At 39.4% G+C, this 17,039-nt stretch overlaps 1 protein-coding gene across 5 annotated transcripts in view; it reads right to left on the bottom strand.

Moving 5' to 3' along the window:
* VPS8 (VPS8 subunit of CORVET complex) overlaps positions 1–17,039 on the bottom strand; it is a 253,246-nt gene that overhangs the window by 14,408 nt on the left and 221,799 nt on the right. For 2 of the 5 annotated variants that reach the window (XR_015240159.1, XM_086674896.1), the window contains exon 46: positions 734–814. The exons of the other annotated variants lie outside the window; for them this stretch is intronic. Coding sequence is in view for 1 of the 2 variants with exons in the window: in XM_086674896.1 (XP_086531022.1) it covers positions 734–814 (81 nt within the window). In the remaining variant the exon portion in view is untranslated. The remainder of the gene's footprint in view (positions 1–733; positions 815–17,039) is intronic. 5 annotated transcript variants of the gene reach the window in all.

The following is a 17,039-nucleotide window of genomic DNA, read 5'->3' as shown; positions in this document are numbered from 1 at the left end:
GAACTAGGTAACGAAATAATAAAATAAGCACGTGTGTTGCTGAGCTGAATGGAGAGAGGAGGGAAAGACCTGGCAGAATCTCTCTTAAGGAGATTTCACATAGAGTAGTAACCATAGCTTGCTCTAGGATGAGCAGCTCTCGGGCAGAGAGTCAGGTGGGAGATGGAAATTATGAATATCTGACTAGAAAATACCCATAAAAACCCAAAACCTTTAATACTACAGTTAAAGAGAAACAACACAGGGGCGCCTGGGTGGCTCATTTGGTTGAGTACCCAACTCTTGATTTTGGCTCAAGTCACAATCCCAAGGTCATGGATTAAGCCCTGTTTTAGGCTCTGTGCTGAGCATGGAGGCTGCTTAGGATTCTCGCTCTCACACCCTCTGCCCCTCTCCTGCTGGTATGCTGGATCTCTACAATAAAAAAATAATAATAATAAAACAATAAAAAAAAAGAAACAACATAGTGACTTCTCAGCAGTAGGAAAAAATGCTGGATTAAGTCAGCTAGGATATGAAAGGAGTAACAATAACCACTACTACAGCAGCTAAGTTATGGAGCAATCACTACTGTCTGCCACTGTTCCAAATACTGTGCATGTATTATCTCATTTAATCACCACAAAAACCCTATGAGGCCAGTACTTTATCCTTATTTTACAGTTAAAGCAAATAAGGTCCTGGGGTGCAGCGCTGTGCCTGAGGTCACTGTGGTTGGTGGTGGAACTCACACCTGAATTTGGGCAGTCCAATTCCAGAAGTTTCTTTCATTTGCCTTGCTCTTGGCATCAGTCTGGAAGAGGTCGGACAGTCCCTTTCAAGGGACACAAAAGGTGGTGTCAGGAGCAGAGCAGAACCAACTGGGGACCAATATGCCTATGCCATGCTCTTAAAACACTGATGGCCTCTGACCTCTTTGGGATTTTTCATGATTCTGCTTTCTAGTTAAGGAAACTGGGCCTACAAAGTCTTAATAAAAGAACCAGGAGGGAGAGCAGCTGATGAAATGAGATACAATGATTAGTGTCACGCTTAAAAATACATTTTGGAGAAGTAAGCTGCAGAAGACCAGTGAAAGCTGACAATATTAAGAACTAAGCTAAGTTTTTATTTTTTTTTTCAACATTTATTTATTTTTGGGACAGAGAGAGACAGAGCATGAACGGGCGAGGGGCAGAGAGAGAGGGAGACACAGAATCGGAAACAGGCTCCAGGCTCTGAGCCATCAGCCCAGAGCCCGACGCGGGGCTCGAACTCACAGACCGCGAGATCGTGACCTGGCTGAAGTCGGACGCTTAACCGACTGCGCCACCCAGGCGCCCCTAAGCTAAGTTTTTAGAACAAACAATCCTAAAATTTGTATGGAACCAGAAAAGATCCCCCACCCCCAGAGCAATCTTTAAAAAGGAGAACAAAACTGGAGGCATCACAATCCCAGATTTTTTGTAGTATATCTACAAAGCTGTAGTAATCAAAACAATATGGTATTGGCACAAAAACAGATACAGGGATCAGTAAAACAGAATAGAGAGCCAAGAAATAAACCCATGATTATATGGTCCGTTAATCTCTGACAAAGGAGGCAGGAATATGCAGTGGGAAAAATACACTCTCTTCAAGAAATTGTGTTTACAAAACTGGACAGCAACATGCAAAAGAAAGAAACTGGACCACTTTCTTACACCATACACGACAACAAAATCAAAATGGATGAAAGACCTAAATGTGAGCCTGAAACCATAAAATTCCTAGAAGAAAGGACAGACAGTAATTTCTCTGACATTGACCATAGCAACGTTTTTCTAGATAGGTCTTCTCAGGGAAGGGAAACAAACAAAAAGCTATTGGGACTACATCAAATAATTTCCTTCTGCACAGCAAAGGAAATAATCAACAAAACTAAAACACAACTTACAGAGTGGGAGAAGACTCTGCAAATGACATATCTGATAAAGGGTTAGTATCCAAAACACATAAAGAATTTATACAACACAAAACCCCAAATAATTAAAAAATGGACAGAAGACATGAACAAATATTTTTCCAAAGAAGACATCCAGAGAGTCAACAGACATGAAAAGATGCTTAACATCACTCCTCATCAGGGAAATGCAAATCAAAACCACAATGAGAGATCACCTCACACCTGTTAGAATCGCTGAAGTAAACAACTCATGAAACAAATATTGGTGAGGATGTGAAGAAAAGGGAACCCTTGAGCACTGCTGGTGGGAATGCAAACTGGTGCAGCCACTGTGGAAAAAAGTATGGAGGTTCCTCAAAATATTAAAAATAGAAATACCATATGATCCACTGCTGGGTATTTACCCAAAGAATATAAAAACACTAACTGAAAAAGATATATGCACCCCTATGTTTAAAACAGTATTATTTACAATAGCCAAATTATGGAAGCAACCCAAGTGCCCACTGATAGATGAATGGATAAAGATATGGTGTGTATATATAACAGAATAATATCCAGCCACAAAAAAAGAATGAAATCTTGCCATTTGCAACACTGATGGATCTAGTGGGTACAGTGCTAAGTGAAGTAAGTCAGAGAAAGACAAATAATATCTGATTTCACTGATATATGAAATTTAAGAAACAAAACAAATGGACAAAGAAAAAGAGAGACAAACCAAAAAACAGACTCTTAACTATAGAGAGCAAACTGATGGTTACCAGAGGGGAAGTGGTTGGGGAGTGGGGGGTGAAATAGGTGAGGGGATTAAGAGTACACTTATCACGATGAATGCTGAGTAATGTATAGAATTGTTCACTTGAAACTAATACAACACTGTATGTTAATTATACTGGAATTAAAAAAAAATCTAAATTCTTCATTGACAGATCTCAGACACAACACACAGTGAGAAGGCAGTTTTGTACACACACTAGGTGCTCATGAATATTTTCTGCCATTACAGAAAAAATTCTGAACTTGGCTCTGACACTAACTAGTTGTGTTGATATCCCTGATGTTAGAATATCTCGTTTATAAAACAGAGAAAATATCTGCATAGCCTACCTCATGAGGCTCTTGTAGGGATCAAAATGGGGAGGGGGAAATGGAGAAAATACATTTCCTGTCATCTCTTTAGTCTCTGGCCTTACTCTAGCTGCTTTCATGTTTAATGCATACATTAGCCCAATGAGGTAGACCTTACTGTCTCTAATTTACATATGAGGAAACTGAGGTTCAGACATGTCAAAAATTACAGCTTGTAAGGCACATGTTAAATTACCTCCTGATGACCTATAACCCACTATACACATGTTGGTGACAAATGTAAGGTGCTATGTATGTATGAGGTGTTATGGACTTCCCATGGACCATCTCAGTTGCTCGGTGTGCTGGGAGTGCATTTACCTGAATACCTATCAGGATCCTTGGTGGAATGACTCATAACACTAGCACCATGTCATGCTGCGTCATTAAATAAAGGAACGTGATAAGTTTTGTTTGGCTTGTCTATCCTTTTTGCTTCCTCACAAAAATAATTGTCCCCACTTGGGTTTAAAGTCTCCGATACCTGAACATTCTACCTGTTCATGCTTGCCTACTCCCTGCCTAATGTGCTTTAAAAGGCAACAACCTGGGGAAATCTGCTGTGGCAAAAACTGAAAATCTCATTATACCTAAAAAAAATGGACTTTTAAAAAGTTTTAGACAACTGCAGAATGTAGTTTTAAACTTTAAATAACTAGTATCACTCCTGGGTCAAATTCATTAAAATCTGTCAATTATCTTGACAGGGATTATTATAATTATTACAAAAGTTTGGTCATCTTAGTTTAAATGCCTCACGGGCATGGGAAACTCAAATTCCCAAACACATTAAAGAAGAACTGCTTGGGTGTTGCTGCCCCCGGTGTGATGCAGCATTATAAGCAGAAATAAAAAAAGGCAATACTGGGAAATAAAATGGTTGACAACTGGGCTAGGACCCCCACCTCCTTCCTTCCTGAGAGAACTGTCCTGTGCAAACTCAGGTTCTTGCTTCATGGTGTACTGTGGTCTTTCCTTTTTGTCAGCAGAGGAAGATCTAAAAAAAGTCCAGTAAGGGCTTTATTGTTGCTTAATTTCATTTCACCATTGGCTTCAAATATATTGAAGGTGGTGTCAGGATTCTCTTGTCTGGAGAGCTTAGTATCTGAATATTGGCAAGTTTTCAGACATCTCTCAGAAGCTGAGTCCCCAGCTTTCTGAAATGCAGAAGATTTCTCTCTGTTTTATTGCCTGTCAAATGTTTTTGGCTTATCCTTCCTGTGTTTATTCTTTAAAAAAATTTGCATATACATGCATATTTTTATTTCTTCTTTCTTACAGAAAAGGTAGCATAGTATACTACTCTTTTGTGTTTTGCTTTTTTTTACTTAACAATATACCTTGAAAATAATTTTATGTTACAGAGATGTTATTTCCTTTTTTTTTTTTTTTTTTACAGTTGTATATAGTACTTCATTGTGTATATGGGCCATGATTTATTTATTTGATCTCCTATATTTGGATATTTACCTACTTTCTGGTATGTGGCAATAAAAAAATTGATAAATTTTTTTATGATAAATAAAAAATAAAAAATTAAAAAAAATTAAAAAAATTAAAAATAAAAAAAGTCTAGTAAGATTTATTTTTATGGTAAGTAGAGTTAAAAGAAAGATTCTTAATGGAGTGGATTTTTTTCTTTTTTTTTTTAATATGAAATTTATTGTCAAATTGGTTTCCATACAACACCCAGTGCTCATCCCAACAGGTGCCCTCCTCAATGCCCATCACCCATCCTCTCCTCCCTCCCACCCCCCATCAACCCTCAGTTTGTTCTCAGTTTTTAAGAGTCTCTTATGGTTTGCCTCCCTCCCTCTCTTTTTTTTCTTCTCCCCGCCCCCATGGTCTTCTGTTGTTTCTCGGGATCCACATAAGAGTGAAAACATTTGGTATCTGTCTTTCTCTATATGACTTATTTCACTTAGCATAACGCTCTCCAGTTCCATCCACATTGCTACAAAAGGTCATATTTCATTTGGAGTGGCATTTTTCTAATGCTAATCAGAAATCCTTTGTCTTATCATTGACCTTTTTAAAAAAAAAAATAGAAACAGGGAAATCACTCACTTCATATATGTAATTAAGGCCTGCTACCCTTTGATTATCTAACTGACTATTGCCTACTTAAGAAGAAAGTTGAACAATTATCTTGATGGATGTCACTGTGGGATAGCAATTATGACAAAGAGCTCTTCTGAGGGCAGGGTCCTTAATGATTTTCTATCAGAGCCATGATTGCTGGAACATTTTCAGTTCTAGTATTCCTGCCCATCTTAACTAGATAGACCTAAAAAATGATTACCTAACAAGAGGAATATAGAATCATATGGAAAAGCACATTTAACCCTGAAATTAGCAAAACCCAATAAAAGTTCACAATGTAATTACAAATCAAAAAAAAAAAAAAAAAAAGAGCACTGATGCACTGTGGTTGTACTCTACCTAGTTTAGATGTCAATTCACTGGTGAAAAGAGAGAAAAGCTTTTGGACCATTTCTCTCTGTAGAACTTGGTTGTTGGGAGGAAAAGGGCAGGAAGTGGAGTGATAATATGGAAACTGAGAGAAATTAATAAATTAAGTTATTGTTTACTGTACCTTAAAAATCTCCCCCCAAACTGCAGAGATTTCCAAATCTTGCCATTATAAAGTAATGGCTTTATACTAGCCATTTTATATACTAGCCATTTATACTAGCCTAGCTCTCCCATAATAATATAAAACCAGCCAAAATACATATACCTGTTGTTTTCTAACTTTGGACAAAAGGCGGAAAAGGACTATAATCCTTGACAGAAGAGAAACATTCAAAGTGAGTCCCATAATTTCCCTGGAATTGTATCTGGAGACACTTTCTGGATTGTGGCACAGGGAGGGAGAACCTAAGCAGACCATGGAAGTCTTGCTGAGCTGAGGAAATAGGAGTTTGGGGATAGGAATTAGGTAAATTTGAAGAGGAGGAAGCTGAGCTGAAATTGAGCTGAGCTAAAAATCTAATAGGGGTCCTCTGAAGTTTATGGCCTGATACTCAACTGCACATATATGGGCAAGACTCCAGAAGCCTTGCAGAGAACAGGTGCTAGAGAGCTATGAGTTAAATGGAGATTCTAGAGGTTGCAAAGTCCTAGAAGATATGAAAATACTAACCAGGCAGAGTGCAAGGACCTTGAAAAACACTCTGGGTATCCAATGAGACCATCAAGATGCAGGGGTATTCTAGACCTGCCTGAACACAACTCAGAAGTCTCTAAAGGAAGACAACAAAATCCAGATGCTCAACAACACTGCATTCACAATGCCAACCACACAATCAAAAGTTTCTAGATACGTGTAGTAGGAAAACATGATTTATAACCAGGAAAGCAATTGATAAAAACAGACTCAGAGAGGACAGAGGTACTGAATTAGCAAACAAGGAATTTAAATTATCTGTTTTATAGGGGTGCCTGGGTGGCTCAGTTGGTTAAGTGTCTGGCTTTTGATTTTGGCTCAGGTCATGTTGTCACAGAGATTGAGCCCTGCATCACGTTAGGCATGAAGCCTGCTTGAGATTCTCTCTCTTTTCCTCTCCCTCTGCCCCTCCCCTGTTCATACTCTCTCTTGCTTTCTCTCTCTCTCTCAAAAAATAAAAAAAAAAATAAAAAGCAAGACCCAATTATATACTGTTTTCAAGAGATGCACTTTAATACAAAAACAAAAATAAACAGCTAAAGGATGGAAAAAAGATATATAATCAAAACATGAATCACATGAAAGCTTGAATGGCTTATGTATAGAGAATAGATTTTGATACAAGGAGTATTACTAGAGGTAAGGAAGAACTAAAGACAGACAAATCAATAGTCATAGTTGGAGATTTTTAACATTCTCAGTCAGTAGTTAATAAGATAACTAGATAAAAAAAATCAATAAGCATACAGAAGATCTGAGTAATACTGACAACTGCCTTCACTTAACATTTACAGGAATTATACCCAACAACTGCATATTACAGTTTTTTTTTTTTTTTCAACGTTTATTTTTTATTTTTGGGATAGAGAGAGACAGAGCATGAACGGGGGAGGAGCAGAGAGAGAGGGAGACACAGAATCGGAAACAGGCTCCAGGCTCTGAGCCATCAGCCCAGAGCCTGATGCGGGGCTCGAACTCACGGACCGCGAGATCGTGACCTGGCTGAAGTCGGACGCTTAACCGACTGCGCCACCCAGGCGCCCCTACAGTTTGTTTCAAGTGCACAAATAATGTTCAGTTAGGTAGAATGTATGCTTGCCCATAAAAAAGTCTCAGTGACTTTCCAAAGAATTATATCATACAGGGCACGCTCTCTGACCGCAACAGAATTAAAATAGAAATTCTTAACAAGATATCCAAAGACGCCTCAAATATTAGAAATTAAGTAACCAATAAGTGAGAGAAATAAATCACAAATTAGAAAATACTTCAAGGTGAGTTCTAATGAAAATACAACATTAGCAAAATTTGTTGGATGGAGCTAAAGTAGTGCTTACACAGAAATTTACGGCTTAAAAATTTCATATTGGGTAACAAGAAAGGCTTAATATTAATGACCTAAGTCTCCACCTTAGGAGGCTAGAAAAAAAAAGTAAGTTAAACCATAAGTGAAGGAAGACAAAATAATAAAATGGAAATTGTAGAAAGGACAAGTGTAGTATGTAATATGAAAAACTGAGCGGATGATCTAGACAGCAGATTTGATAATGTAGAAGAGAAGATCTGTGAATTTGAAGACAACAGAAACTATTCAATTTAAGCAGACAAAAAATAAGGTAAAAATAATGAAAAAAGTGTCAGTGACCTGTGGAACATTACACTAACATACATGTAATTACAGGTTCAGAAAAAGAGATCTTGGGGCAGAAAATATATTCAAAGAAATAGCAGCCAACTGTTTTCCAAATCTGATGAAAATCATAAACATACAGATCCAATATATTTAATGAACAACAAGAAAGAACACAAAACCACACCTAGTCATACCATTGATGAAAACAAAAGATAAAGCAAAAAATACAAAAGATACAAAAGATGGGGAAAAAGATGCATTATAAACACACAAGGTGTTACTGGTTGGCTTCCCTGGAAAAAAGACTCTGAAGTGGAGATCTGTGTGCCAGAACTTACTGGTGGGTAAGTTCTTACTTACTTGGAATGGAAACCTACGGAGAAGTAAAGGAAGCAGAACTAGGCATAGGGAGAAGTTCTATTGCGATGCGATTACCACAGAGGCCCTCAGGTGATCCCAAGGAGAGCCCTGGAGCTAAGATGGTCTTGAAGAACTATCCTGCATTAATTAATTAAGGGGGTTCTGCCCTTTTTAAGTCTTCAATGACTAGTCATCAGATGCTGGCTGCTCTCAGGCAGAGAGGCTGTCATTGTTGGCAAAGTAGATCTCTTTAGCTGAGGACAATTCCTAGAGAAGGAAGAGCTGATAGCTATCAGTTGCTAAAACTCCCGGCAGCAAAGGGAAGGAGAACTTCTCATTCTCCTGAAAGATGGGAAAAGAAGGTGTCATTGCAACCAAAAGAAGATAACAGTAAGAATTACCACCAATGACTTATTAGAAACAATGCACATCATGAGACAGTGGAACAGCATTTTAACATGAGCTGAAAGAAAAAAATATATAATGTGATCATCATGGACATTTTTCAAGTAACAATCAATAAAAACTTCTCGAGGAGGAAAGTCCTTACAGATCCCTTTGTGGGATGAACTTGCACTTTGGCTCAGGAGATTCTTGGGTCCTGTAGTGCCTGTCCAGGACTCCTAGGCCTGTGAGTAAACTGTGCCAGACATTTACTCCCAGCACACAGGCCTCTGCACATGCTCTTCTCAGTAAGTTTCATGGCAACCACTGTAGTCCTTACCAAATATTTCTGACACGACAGTGTAAACTGTAAGGAATCACTATCCTGAGTACATATAAAACATCTTCCCTGGGAATCAAGGTGAGGGGCAAAAACTGAGGCAATGCAAATGTGGGTTTCACTGTAATGTTACAGGAATGCTGTGAAGATTTTCCAATTTCAATAAAATGTCTGTTTTAGGTATTGGAGATTTCACAAAGTTTCATTCAAGATTCCTCCTCCCCAAATACGTTAAGCTATTACTGAATTCTACTCAGATATATTTTCATTATTTTTTGACACCTTCAACTGTTCATTTTTGTCCTTTTCTGCTGTGTGCATATTGAAAGCTGCCTTAAAGCAGCAGAGGAGCCAGGTGAGGTATAACATTTACGAAAAACAACAAATCACAAGTTAGAAACTTAGTCCAGACACCAAACCTGTAATAGGAGGAAGTGCACGCCAAGTGCCAAATGAAGAACGGGCAATGACTGCTGCAAGAATTCAGAGTAGGAGGGGATCGGTTCAAAGCCATTTAATTCATGACTCTGAAGTGCAAGTGGCCTGAGACTTCCCTAGTCTACGCACTCCACCACTATGCCAGGTGCTTAGTTCATATCTTGACCTGTCTCTTCAAACCTGCAACATTTCTCACCCCCCTGCCCCCACATTCTCAATTATTTCCACAGATTTCTATTCTCTCAGTGAACTAGAAAACAAGGATGAAGAGAACCTCCGAGAGTGTTCACCACCACACCCACCAGGCTGCGTGCCCATGCACAGTGGTCCCATTATTCCTGGGACACACCAGGAATTCTCCTGCTTCAAGACCTCTGCATTTGCTGTTCTTTCTGCTTGGAATGCTCTTTCCTCTCATGTTCACATCGACTGTAACTTCACGGTTTTTAGACAGAAAATATGACCTATCAACGTTCCATGACCACTCTGTATAAAACAGCAATATCCTTTTTATCTCTCTCATCATGCTTTTCTTCCACAGCCTTATCAAAATCTGAGATACCTTCATATCTTCATATCATATCATATCATATCTTCATTTGTTTAATATCTACCCCCTGCCACCAGAATGGGAGCTCTGTGAAGGCAGAGACTGGTCTTGTTTCTTACAGGATCCCCGGCACTTAGACCCATGCTTGCTACGTAGTAAGTGACCAATACATAGTTTTTGGTTTTTTGTTTTGCTTTTTTAGAGAGAGAGGGAGAGACCTGGAGCAGGAGCAGGGGAGAGGGGCAGAGGGGGAGAGAGAAAGAATCTTAAGCAGGCTCCATGCTCAGCAGAGAGCCCAACAAAGGGCTCGATCCCACAACCCTGGGATCATGACCTAAGCTGAAATGAAGAGTTGGGTGCTCAACTGATTGGGCACCCCCAATACATATTTTTTGAATGAATGAAGCAGAACTTGAACTGGAGGCTAAAAACAAAGTATTACCTAAGAGGGGAGAGAAGGAAGGACATACCAGATTATGAAAAGGCAAGGAAGAGTAGATATATGGACATGGTATTGGTTATGTTTAGGAAACCATGAGAAATTTCCTTTGATTAAAGAAGAAAGAAAAGAAGATTAAGATATGTGGGCTGGTGTTGCATCAAAAGCTGACACTGTCAATCTAAACCAATTTAGACTTAACTTTGTTAGCGATGGGGCACCACTGAAGTTTTCCAGGCATTAGAAGAGGTGGAGAATGAACTGGAGCCCCAGAAGACAGAGACTGTGGGGTCGATGAAGACTTTTGCAACAGTGGAGGTACACACTGACTGGGGATGAAGACACTGTGGAGGTAACTGGGAAGCATAGAAAGCCTCTGGGAGCTCAGTGAATGCAGACAGAGGGCACTGTAACTGGAGAATTTCTTCCTTCCAAGGAATGCAAAGACATTTCTGTATGATTTTATTTTATATTGCTATGAAGTTGCCAGAGACAGACATGGACTGTCCCATTTAGTGCCATATAAACTGAGTCAATAAATGAAAAAGTGATGTGACTTAAGCATATAGAGAGGAGTCTCTCCTTTTAAAAATATGCTGTATCTGAAATAATATCTACCATTAGTAGATATTTCACTGCAAAACAGGGAGCTACGGCTTATTTATGGCACAGGGGAAGAGCCAATGTAAATTGCAACTAGAATGCCCCTAGAATAAGTGCAGAAAACAACAAAACACAAAAGACCCAGGGCAGTCGCTTTTGATAGAACAGACTGTAGTAAGGACCAGCTTACATTTCATCTGCATCTTTTCCTTTCCTTCTACTTTAACCAATGATTTCTCACTGTTTCTTGAACGTACTCAACCCGTGTTCTGATATTACATGAAAGGCGTATAAGCTCTCAGGGATGGCACATTCATTGATTCGGAACAGCAGTCCAGACAGAAAGCTATATTCTATGGTAACAGTCTATCAGACACTCAAGAACAACACATACATTAGAGCAGCTCAAACTCTGCAAAGCTCTGCTGTCTGGATTCTATGACCTTTACAAATGGATGATCATTCAGCACAGTGCAATTAAGAATGGCCTACTGAGTTGTTTTAATGCAAAATAATAGGCTGTTAGTTGCTCTGTCAAATATACTGAAGAGAAAAAAAGACACCTGCCACGTATTGTAGGAAATTCCTAAAAGCTTCATCTGGAAACACTGTTGGAAGGGAAAGGCCCATTTGTAACTCGATCAATACTCTTAACTTCAGTAGGGTCCAAAAGTCCAAGGAGATGGTGGACATGATGACATCATTTCTTTTGATAAGGGAGTTCACTTCCATACACTGAGAGGGTACAAAGATGGAGTAAAGAACCACCACTGGCCCTGACACAGTCTCAAATACAATCCCATTGGGAGAAAAGAAACTCTTATGATCTGACTCCATTCAGTGAAAACAATCTTGTCAACTGTTCATGATGGAGTGTCATATTAGAAGCAGAAAAATCACACCCATTAACTCTTAATTAACATAGCATGGTGACAAATAATACTATCTAGGTCTCTACCCTTGGCTTTGTTTTATACAAATATTTTATCAGTGACATGGAATGAAAACACGTGATCCCCAAAGGGATAAACTGAAACAATAAGAGTCTTGCACTTGGCTCTACAAACCAACAGGAGTTACATAGGATGGGATCAGTACCATGTGTGAACAGATTCAGGAGTTTGCGATCAATATAATGGCTGCTAAAAAAGCTAATATGCTTCTGGTTTCATTCATAGAGCCTAGAATGAGGAAAGTGATGATCTCATTCTGCTCTAAATTGACCTCCTGAAGCACCTTGGTGATGGCTGGAGATGAGGTATGACAGGGTAGAGGTGAGTAAGGAACAGAACTATGAATGTTCTGCCTTGACAGGAGAAGACTAGGGGCTGGGGATTCATGATTTCAATAACATAAAGCACTGGGATGGTTGCTATCTAAAAAAGGACTTAGACATCTTTTTGATGGCTTCTAGAGGCAGGGCCAGGATCAAAGGGTAGCAAGGTGTCACCCAGAATAAAGAAGAACTTTCAAAGATGGAACGTCCTGCCTTACGACGTGGTTTTCTTTTCTTTCTTCTTTTTTTTTTCAAGTTTGTTTGTTTGTTTATTTGGAGCAGAGGAGGAACAGAGAGAGAGGGAGAGAGAGAACCCAAGCAGGCTCCATCCTGGCAGAGCCAGACATGGGGCTCATTCTTATAAACGGCATGATCATGACCTGAGCCGCAATCAAGAGTCTAATGCTTAACTGACTGAGCCACCCAGGTGGCCCAGGAGGTGGTTTTCAATCAGATGCAGGACACTGCTTGTTAGAAATGGATGAGGAAAGAGATCAACTCCTACTAGCATGACAGTATGAGACACTCTGATGACCTTTTCAGCACTGACGCTAGCTAGCTAGCTACACCTGTCTGTCTGTCTGTCTGTCTATCTATCCATCCACCCATCCGTCCATCCATCCCAAATCAACCATTTACAGACCTTGGAAATTGTCCTAAGGGCAAATAGCAAATGAAGAAATAACTCCTTCAAAAAAAAAAATCTATATAAATTCAGTAAGAAAGTGGAGTGTGTGGTTTCTGAACCAAGACCTCTCCCTCCTCCCACCTCAGCTTAATGAGGTAGAGACTCTACTGCAGAGTGTTGCAGCCAAGAACACTGGCTCCTTCTCTCCCAAGCTCCTAGCTGGACGGCTTTGGACTTTAGCACTTCTCATCCTGCCTTTAGCTACATGCTGCTGAGGCCAATTAGGCAAGAACAGTCAAGGAGTGTTGGGGCTCCATTTTCCCACCCACACTCCACTCACAGAATACAGGCTTTATCCTAGGTGCTGTCCACTGAAAATAATGGCTCTCTGATCAGCCCTGCTCCAGTCTGTGAAGCAGTGGTTCCATGACAGGAAAGGCAAGCCAAGCAGACCTCAGGCTTTTCCCCCTTGCAACAAGAATATAAATCCCACAGTGGGCATGCCATTCAGAGAGAATCTTGCCATCGTACCTACTTCCAGAAACAATCCTGGTTCACAGATTATTCCTTGGGGAAGAAGCACGCAGTACAACAGGTCCTAAACTCTTCTCAAAGGAACTGACTTGGCTTTCAACTGCGTGGAGAAGTTCAAACCTAAGTGTATCATAAGAACAGTGGAGGGTGTGGTGAAAGGCAACTGGGAGGAGATTCATGGATTTAATGTAGACACAACCTAGACTAGACGAGCTACTTTGTAGAAGAGAACTGACAGAAATGATAGCTGGGAGGAGCCCTAACAAGGTCAAAACAAGTATCAAAAACAGACCTCAGAAACTATTCCTTTTCAAAGGAGTCACAATTTCACTGGATGACTGTGTAGAGCAATTTTTGCAGCCAGGACATTGTTGAAAACAACAGAGCAATCAGTGGAGTTTAATGGCTGGGTGTGGTCAAGGAAAAAGAGAAAGAGAGCCCTACCAATACCACTGCCATCCCCCCAGCGACTTTGGGTAAACCCAAGGCCATACCTCCTAAGGAGCAATATGAGAGGCTTAACACTTGGGGATGAGTAGAGGCACAGACTTCACTAAAATAACCTAGCCAGTCACTAAAAGTAATAGTTTGGGCTGCAGCAGTCTGGAGTGGAGTGGAGCAAATAATTCCACGAGTGGGGAAATCAATGCAGAGTTTCTAACCAGAAATTACAGTTTCTAACCAGAAATTACAAGGCATGTAAAGAAATAGGAAAGTACGATCACATACTAGGGGAAAAAAGGCAAACAAACACAACCTGCCTGAGAGAGTAGCCAGATGTTACATTTAACAGAAAGACTTCAAACCAACCATTATAAATATACTTGCAGAACCAAAGGAAAGCATGATTTTAAAAGTAAAGTATGATGCCAATGTTGCACCAAATACTGAGTGCCAATAAAGAAACAAACTACAAAAAAGGATCAAATGAAACTTCTGGAGCTGAAAAATAACTAAAATAAATTCAGGAGAGGGGCTCAACAGATCTGAACTGGCAGAAGAAATAATTAATGAACTTGAAGATAAATCAAGAGAGTGTATGCAAGGGGCACCTGGGTGGCTCAGCTGGTTAAGTGTCCGACTCTTGATTTTGGCTCAGATCTCATACTTTGTGAGTTCAAGCCCCACATCGGGCTCTGAGATAATGGTGCAGAGCCTGCTTGGGATTCCCTCTCTCTCTCCCTCTCTCTCTCTCTCTCTCTCTCTCTCTCTCTCAGTTCCTCCCCTGCTTGTGCTCTCTCAAAATAAATAAATAAACTTCAAAAAAAAACCCCACAAAAAAACAGAGTATGCAAGCTAAAGAACACAATGAAACAACGAAACTGGACAGAGAAATTCAGGACACCATCAGTACAACAACAAATATGTAATGGAAGAACAAAATGAGAGGACAGAAAAGGGAGAAGAAAAAATATTTGAAGAAATTATGGTTGAAGAGTCCCAAATTTACTGAAAAACAGTAACCTACCCACCCAGGAAGTTTAACAACTCCAAGCAGGATAAGGGCAAAGAGATCCATAAATACCTCACAGTAAAAATGCCATGAGTCAAAGTCCTGGAAAAAAGCTTGAAGAGAAAAAAGACTAGTCATTTACAAGGGAACCCCAGAAAGATTAATAGCTGAATTCTCAGCAGAAACAATAGAGGCCAGAAGACAATGGGATAACACAGTCAAAGTGCTACAAGAAAAAACCTATCAATAATCCTATATCTAGTAAAGCTATCTTTCAAATATGAAGATGAAATAAACACTTAACCAAGTGAACAAAAACTGAGAGAATTTGTTGCTAACAGACTCACCTTATAAAAAATACTAATGTAAATTCACCAGTCACTGTTCACAGGGTCACTAGTGGAAAGCAATTCAAATCCACATAAGAAAATACAAAAGAGAACTGGTAAATATAATTATGTAATTTTAATATACAGTACAAATAAGTGTATTTCTTCCTTCTCAAAACTGATTTTATAAGGCAATTATATAATAATACAATTGCATACATTGTACAATGTAATGTTGGCCTATAACATGCAGAAATGCAATACATGTGACGCATAATATATTTGCACAAGGGAGATGAGTAAGGGCAAATGCTTTACTGGGTTAAGAAAATGGCTACAGACTATAAAGCAGTAATTATCACAATGTGTTATTTGGTTTGTAACATTAATACATGTATTATGTATAAAAAATATCACAGAATGCAGGAAAAGGCAATAGAGCTAAACAGGAGTAACAATTCTCTCTATATAACTGGAATTAAGCTAGTTTAGACCAGAAGCTGAATCAGAAGAGTTAAGCTGTATAGGGTAAACCCTAGAGCACCACTATAACAAAAAAAGCAAAAACCAGAAAAAAAAAACCCTCAAAAACATTTAAAGATCTCACCAAAGAAGATATAGAGATGCCAAATAAGTGTATGAAAAAATACTCAGCATCATATGTCATTAGGTAAATGCAGATTCAAACGAGACACCGCTTCACACCAATAGGAATGGCTAAAATCCAAAACACTGACAACACCAAACACTGGCAAGGATGTAGGGTAATAGAAACTCACATTCACTGTGTGGGAATGCGAAAATAGTGCAGCCACTTTGGAAGATGGTTTGGCAGCTTCTCAGAAAACTGAACATTCTTAACCATACAATCTAGCAGTTGCTCCTTGGTATCTACCCAAATGGGCTGAAAACTTATGTGCACACAAACCCCTGTACACATGGATGTTTATAGTAGCTTTTTGACAACTGCTAAAACCTGGAAGCAACCAAGATGTCCTTGAGGAGGTGAATGGATGAATGACAAACTGTGGTATATCCAGATGATGGAATATTATTCAACACTAAAAAGAAATGAGACATCAAGACACAAGAAGACATGGAGGAACCTTAAATGGGTATCACTGAAGTAAGAGAACCAATGTGAAAAGGCTACATACTATGCAACTATATGGCACTCTGGAAAAGGCAATACTAGGGAGACAGTATAAAAAAGATTAGCAGTTGCCGGAAAGTCTGGGTGGTGGGAGGGAAGGATGAATAAGTGGAGCATGGGATTTCTGGGGTAGTCTAACTACTGCAAGATGCTGTAATGGTGGCTACATTTCATTCTACATTTATCAGAACCCACAGAATGTACAACACAAGGGGTGAACTCTAATACAAACCATGGACTTTCATTAATAATAATGTAGCTATGTTAGCTCATCAATTATAATAAATGTACCAAGGGAATGCAAGATGTTAATGATAGGGTAAAGTGGAGGGGAAATTTATGGGAACTCTGTACTCTCTGCTCAATTTTTCTATAAATCTAAAATTGCTCTGAAAAATAGCCCATTAATTTAGGAAATCGTTAAAGAAATCCAAATGCTACATTAGAAAATACTCACTTAATACCAAAGAAATGGGTGAGGCATTGATTTGCATACTGGGTAAGATCTCTGAGATCCTTTGAAACCCTCAGCTAGTCTTACTTTTTAGGCCAGAAGATGTGCATAATTATCAGCAAGACAGTACCAGAAACAAATCGTCCCCAGTGTCCCTCTCTGTAACTATTTCCAGCTGACATTCTCTCCCTCTACAGGAGGACTCATGAGCAGGTTTCAGAAAGGCCCAGGCCATGGCCTG

The sequence above is a fragment of the Puma concolor genome, chromosome C2, assembly GCF_028749965.1.
Source record: "Puma concolor isolate L17-30 chromosome C2, mPumCon1.1.hap2, whole genome shotgun sequence".
NCBI classification, from domain to species: Eukaryota; Metazoa; Chordata; class Mammalia; order Carnivora; family Felidae; genus Puma; species Puma concolor.
The sequence above is the reverse complement of the archived record's forward strand: the minus strand, read 5'-3'. Positions and strand labels throughout refer to the sequence as shown.